We start from the raw sequence: 6,408 nt of genomic DNA on the forward strand, positions 1-6,408 counted from the left end.
GTCCGCCGGCGCGCCAGGGGGCGCTCCCGCTGCGCCGCCCCGAGGCGCTGCCGCTCCCGGCGCCGTTCCCGGCGCACGCGATGGCGCGGATCACGCTGGAGGACCTGGAGCGGCTGGGCGAGGAGCCCGCGGCCGCCGGCGGGGACGGCGTCGACAGCGAGGACGACCAGGAGGAGCAGGGCCGGCTGTTCGCGCACTGGGAGGCCGTGGCTAGCACGCATCGAGTGAGCCTGCCCCGAGGTGAGCGCCGGGCCGCGGGGGTGGCGCGGGCCCGCCGGGGCTGACGGCACGAACCAGGACTCCTCCTGCGCTGCGGCCGGGGCGAGCCTTGTCTCTCCTGTTGCTTTGCCTTGCAGACATGGCAGGCCCGATCGCCCAGATGGCCCGGCACAACCAGGCTCGCGAGCCTGTGCCGTACGTGTCCCTCTCGCAGCACGGGAAGGTGAGGCCGGACCCTCTCCGCACGCCCGGGTTCTCACCCGCTGCCCGCCCGTGGTGAGGCAGGCTCCGGTGCTGTTGCCAGCCCGGGGAGCAGGAAGAGCCTCTCCCTGGCGGGGAAGGTGGCCCCGTGTCGGCAGGCGCGCACAAGCCTCACAGAGGTTCCCGCAGAAGCATCCCAGGATGGCACCTCTGGATCGGTGCAGTATTCTGGTGTTCCTGCATCTCCTCCTCTGTAGAGTAATGGCAGTGCTCAATTTTCCGGCCTTTATTTTAAAATTGGACTAGTCCTGCTGCTTTCTCTGGTCTTCTGACTTCTAGCTGCCTTCTTTACCAACCTGTTCTCTGCTGGGGTGGGCACATCCAAGAGAGTGAATTTTCAGTTCAGAGTCTGCTCCCTGCCTTGCTCGAAACTCCTCATTGCATAGCTCAAAGCCCTGCTGGCTTTGTATTTATGCTGGTTATGTGGCTACTCTTTGAGCTGGAGATCTCAGCAGGCATAAGATAAATATGCTTCTGTGGGGAATGCAGGGCCTCTGGCCCTTGTCGTCAGACCTGAGCATGTGTTGTTACTTGTCACAACTGCCAATCCAAACATGGTATCTTCTGCCTGAAGATCTCCTCTCCATGCTGGTCAAGTTGCACACTTCTTCTCATCTCTTGCACATATGGGTGCTTCTGAGCTTTGAGAAATAACTGCTTGTCAGACTGGTTCCTGTGTCTCTGCAAGCCTCATTGGGCTTGCTACCCAAGGCATCTGTCAGTTGTCCTCTATATGAGGAGAGGTTAACCATTTTTTCTGGGCTGAGGTCCAGCACTCCCTGTAAAACATGTCTGAGCATGTGGGTTGTGCAGCTCTGAACTGGGTTTCACCACACTCTCTTTCCCTGTTCTTCTGGTCCCAGGGACTTAATCTGGCTGCTTCTCCACCTGTGTTGATCCCAGGCAGGAATGGGGCCCCAGGACTTTGTGGGAACTGAAGATCTTTTGTTGCCTGAAGATCCTCTGTGCCTGAGGAAGATTCTTGGAGTTTGAGGCTGGGTGAGAAGAGCCACTTCCTGGCATTAGTGCTGAGGGGACTTTGGAGCTGGACTCTTAGGGACACATTTCCCAGGTTCAGGCAGGTCATTAGTATTTGTTGCTTCTCCTGAGCTATCAGTGCTACAAGACCTCATTCTCTCAGAGGCAAGTGAATTACTGTGTCACCTACAGTGCTGTGCTCTGTCGATACTCAGTCAAATTCCCCAGCTCACATTGCAGGGACCTGTTGCTACTGGATCTGTGTGAAGCATCGTCAATATTTCTCTTGGCCAACTCCTATCTGGACTGGTAGTGCTTAATATAAGGGTCAGGCTGTGGCATACCCTGCTGTTGTGACTTGCTGAGTTGATAAGTTTATTTGCAGATGATGTGGCAGATGAGAGTTGCAAATAGTGTAGAGGAACTGGTGGTTTTCTTGCTTGGAAAAGACTCTTTCCCTGCTCTGCTTTGCTTGATGGGACAATAGCTGGCATGGCCTCAGCTAGAAGGCTGGCCTACAGTGTTTTGGGGCAGTCTTACTGGCATCCCACTGATGCACAACAGTAGGCCAGATGCCTTCCTTCTGCCTTTGGTTTGGCTCTCATAGACCTGATGTGGGTGGAGGCACAGGGAGGACAACAATTCACTGTTGAGTCTGGTCACAGCTTCCTGGCTCGGTCACTGCCAGCACAGCTGTGGAAGCAAGAAGTTTGGAAAGATACCCTAAGCTCTGTGGAACAAGGTTGTCTCATGACCACTTTAATCTGGCTGAAGAACAAGAGAACAGCAGGAAGATAGGTGCTGGTTACAACTTCCCAGCATCTCTTTATGTGTTACCTGTGATCACAGACATGCCATGAGCTGAACTGTGAGCATATCCAGGTGCAATTTTCCCCACTCCCCTTGCCCTGCTTCTGTGTTGGCTTTCTCCAGAAGACTGGACATTCTGTCTTGGAAATAGAGAGTGCTGGTGAATGGAGCTGCATCCAGCTGGCGGCCGGTCACTAGTGGTTCCCCAGGGGTCTGTGTTGGGTCCAGTCCTGTTTAACATCTTTATTGATGATTTAGATGAGGGGATTGAGTCCATCATCAGCAAATTTGCTGATGACACCAAATTGGGAGGGAGTGTCGATCAGCTGGAAGGCAGGAGGGCTCTGCAGAGGGATCTGGATAGACTTGAGAGATGGGCTGATTCCAATGGGATGAAGTTCAATAAAGCCAAGTGCCGGGTCCTGCACTTTGGCAACAACAACCCCCTGCAGCGCTACAGGCTGGGCACAGAGTGGCTGGAAAGCAGCCAGGCAGAAAGGGACCTGGGGGTACTAATTGACAGGAAGCTCAACATGGGCCAACAGTGTGCCCAGGTGGCCAAGAAGGCCAATGGGATCTTGTCCTGTATCAAAAATAGCGTGGCCAGCAGGACCAGGGAAGTGATCCTTCCCCTGTACTCTGCGTTGGTGAGGCCACACCTTGAGTATTGTGTTCAGTTCTGGGCCCCTCAGTTCAGGAAGGATATTGAGGTGCTGGAGCGGGTCCAGAGAAGAGCAACGAGGCTGGTGAAGGGACTGGAGCATAAGTCCTATGGGGAGAGGCTGAGGGAGCTGGGGTTGTTTAGCCTGGAGAAGAGGAGGCTCAGAGGTGACCTCATCACCGTCTATAACGACCTGAAGGGAAGTTCTAGCCAGGTGGGGGTTGGTCTCTTCTCTCAGGCACTCAGCAATAGGACAAGGGGGCACGGGCTTAAGCTCCGCCAGGGGAAATTTAAGTTGGATATCAGGAGAAAATTCTTTACAGAGAGAGTAATCAGGCATTGGAATGGGCTGCCCAGAGAGGTGGTGGATTCACCGTCCCTGGAGATTTTTAAACGCAGATTGGACGTGTCACTGAGTGCCATGATCTAGTAAATGGACTGGATTTGGACCAAGGGTTGGACTCGATGATCTCGGAGGTCTTTTCCAACCCAATCGATTCTATGATTCTATGATTCTGACCCATCTCACAAAGTTGTCCTCTCTGCACCAGCTGGGTTCATGTCTCTTCTTCCTCCTATCACTTCTTCGTATGGGAGAGGGATCTGAGAGGAGTTTTGTCCTCTTCTGGATGCTAGAGCTCTTCTGCCAGATTTTCCCCTCTACTGGGTGGGAGTCTTTTTGCTCATTATCTTCTGTGCATACAGTGTTCCAAGGAAAAGGCACTGTACCTGAGGATAACATCAGCCTTACTGGAGGCCTTTGGGTGCCTGGAATCAGGAACATCCTTGTGAGTAGGCAGGACAGAGACCAGAGGATGTACTGCATTCCTTGTGCATGCCAGGAGCCTCCAGACCCCCTTGCACCCTGTCCCTTGTCTGTGCCTTTCCTTTTGCTGACTTTTGCCCGGTGCTCATAAGTATCCTTGTCTGAAGTGTGTGTCATGCCAGCTCCCCTTGCCTTCTTTGTCCTCCTCTGCCAACTGATTAGCAGAGGGGCTTGTTTTGGCAGGGTTGTGTCTACCCGCTTCTTGCCTGTCAGTGTTGGTTTTCCACCCAAGTGCTGCAGTGTTGTCAGCGTGCTTAACTCTGACTTGGCTTCTCTGTGGCCTGTTTCAGTGCGAGGAAGCAGCCTATGAGGAGCGGCGTTACCCAGCTGGGAAGTGGGCGTGTGTCACCAAGGGGGAGCCCATGTATGAGCAGAGCATCTCCATGAGCTTCATGAAGCTCATGCGCTACATCTGCAAAGAGAACTCAGTAGGTGTGTGCAGGCAACGGCTGGAGGGGCTGGCAGGCTGCACAGAGGGAGGGCTTTGCCACTGTCCATCCGGAGTGGGGAGGAGCGCTGCCACTTCTGACCCACCTGTCTAACTGCCTTCCTACCTCCTTCTAGGTTGCTATCTGGGCATGACAGTCCCGGTGCTCAACGAAATCCACCTGACCAAAGATGAGACCGAGCTGGAGCGTGAGGTCGTAACTGCCTATTATCTCCCAGGAGAGTTCCAGCAAAATCCTCCTGTTCCCATGGACCCTGAAATCCACATCACTGAGAGGGCACCGCTCCGGGTTATAACCAGGTGACCCCAGCACCAGAGGTGTTTTCTCAGCTCAGCGGAGATGTACGAACTCCCTGCATGGCTGCTGTGGTTCTTTGGGCGGAGGGATGGGAGCCCTGGCTGTGGGAAGGGGGAATGTGCTGGCTCTGTTACTTATGTTGCTTCCTTTGCTGCAGGGTTTTCTATGGGATGACCACTGAAGAGACAATTCTGCGGGAGATCAATCTCTTCTGGGAGCTCTTGGGCTCCACAGACACTGTGCTCCGGGAAACCTACATTGTGGCTTCTTATGAAAATCCCAGCATCCCTCAGCGCCGCAATGAGATCTGGTTCATCTGCCGAGCAGAGTGAGTCCCCTCTGTGACCGCAAACTGTCCTGTGACTGGACCTGGTGCAGATGGCAGTTCTGACCCAAAGCAGATGGAGCACGTCCTGACCCACTATTCACCCACAAAATGACAGACCAAGAGACTGCGGGGTGGGTTTGCAGCCTGCCCTGCAAGGGTTCTGTCAGGGGAAATCCTGCCTGATCTGCACTTCACCTGCCCCCACAGGGGCCAGCTGAGGCTGGAGCTGGCACCAGGGACAATCTCTGCAGCAAGGTCCTGGTGGGAAGCATGTGGTGGGGGGTCATTAAGGCAGTAACCATGTGGGCTTGTGCAATGTGCTAGCCTGACCTGTGCTCCTCTCAGCTCTGAGCTGGGCTTGCAGAGCTGTGCCAGGTATGCCAGTGGGGCTTGTGGTTGGCAGAAGCACAAGCTGATGGTGTCTAGAAAGCAAATGACTGTGTATAAGGTGTGGGGCTCTGTGTGGCCTCTGGCCTGCTTCCTGTGAGAATGGCTGCCTGTCCCGAACAGAGTCACTGAAATGCTGCTACGGGGACAGTGGGATTTGAAGAGGGAAAGGCCTTGAATTCAGGTGAGAATCCTGAATGTTTCCTGCCAGGGTGGCTCTCTTTGTACTGTTGGATGCCTCCCTGGCTGTCACTCAACAGTCATCAGCCAGGACTGGGGCGCTGGCAGCCTTTGTCCATCTATTGTGGGTGCTGTTTTGCAGACCTGCTGCTGAGAGGGACAGGTGCTGACAGCAGCAGGCGTGGCACCACTGTGTGTTGTGCACTGATCAGTAAGTCTCACATCCATGAATACCGTCATGCTTTCCTGGGGGAAGCTGGCAATGCCAACAGTAAATAAACCCAGCTCAAACCACTGCAGCTACTGATCACTGATGGTGGGGATGTGGGGTGTGTGGGTTGGCTTGGGAAGAGGCTTGCTGTCTCCTTCCTGAAGATGCTCGAGGCTGCAAAGCTGTGGCTAATTTGAAGGGCTCTAATGTTTGCCCAGGTTATGACCCTGTGTTAAGCCAAGCACAGCCTCTGCACTGCTGCACATGCTGCTTCTGTTGCTACTGCAAACAACTCTGGGCACGTTCCCCTGCCAGTAAGGTGCTTTGCTGTTGGATGGGGTCTGCTCTAGCCTCATTTTTCTCCATGCAAAATTTGGATCCTTTGGCTGTACTGCACATGGGCTCCTGATCTTTGGGGGTGAGAATTCTAATGTGACTGTACGTCATGCTGGTTGGCTGCAGAAACACATACTTCTGTAGGGATGTGTTTAACTGGCTTGGTGTCAAGGGACTTGTGACTGCTTCTGACCCAGTTCCCAAGGGGTTTCCTCCTGCTGTGACTGAATGTGTGCTGTGTGGCTCGCTGCCTGCTGCTCAAACTCTGGCTCTGGCCCTTTGGCCCTACACTGCAGCTGGAGGGTAGGAATGGGGGGAAAGCCAGGGCCAGCTCTGTGGTCTCACTGCCTTTAGCAGCACAGGTGGCTTCTGCCACTCCTTTCTTCAGTCAGATGCTGTTCACTGGCCTCTCCAGGCTGGCTTGCCCTCTGGCAGCAAGGAGTCTGGCTGCCTAGCTGGTGGCTG

General features: G+C 54.5%; 1 protein-coding gene across 3 annotated transcripts; it reads left to right on the forward strand.

Moving 5' to 3' along the window:
* Positions 1-55: 55 nt before the first annotated feature.
* On the forward strand, positions 56-5,691 carry LOC113999455 (heme-binding protein 1-like). 3 transcript variants are annotated; one of them, XM_027742894.2, is made up of 5 exons: positions 56-240; positions 357-442; positions 4,046-4,187; positions 4,320-4,503; positions 4,659-5,691. In XM_027742894.2, exons 1-5 carry the CDS (start codon positions 81-83, stop codon positions 4,831-4,833), a joined length of 747 nt encoding a protein of 248 aa, XP_027598695.1. In that variant the 5' UTR covers positions 56-80; the 3' UTR covers positions 4,834-5,691. The 3 variants fall into 3 exon arrangements, with proteins under 3 accessions (XP_027598695.1, XP_027598697.2, XP_039241467.1); XM_027742896.2 differs by lacking the exons at positions 56-240; positions 357-442 and adding an exon at positions 3,376-3,717; XM_039385533.1 differs by lacking the exons at positions 56-240; positions 357-442 and adding an exon at positions 3,376-3,717 and having other exon boundaries at positions 4,320-4,545; positions 4,659-4,747.
* The last annotated feature ends 717 nt before the right edge of the window (positions 5,692-6,408 follow it).

This window comes from Pipra filicauda, unplaced genomic scaffold, assembly GCF_003945595.2.
Source record: "Pipra filicauda isolate LSUMZ 115617 unplaced genomic scaffold, ASM394559v2 scaffold419_size605101_pilon, whole genome shotgun sequence".
Taxonomy (NCBI): domain Eukaryota; kingdom Metazoa; phylum Chordata; class Aves; order Passeriformes; family Pipridae; genus Pipra; species Pipra filicauda.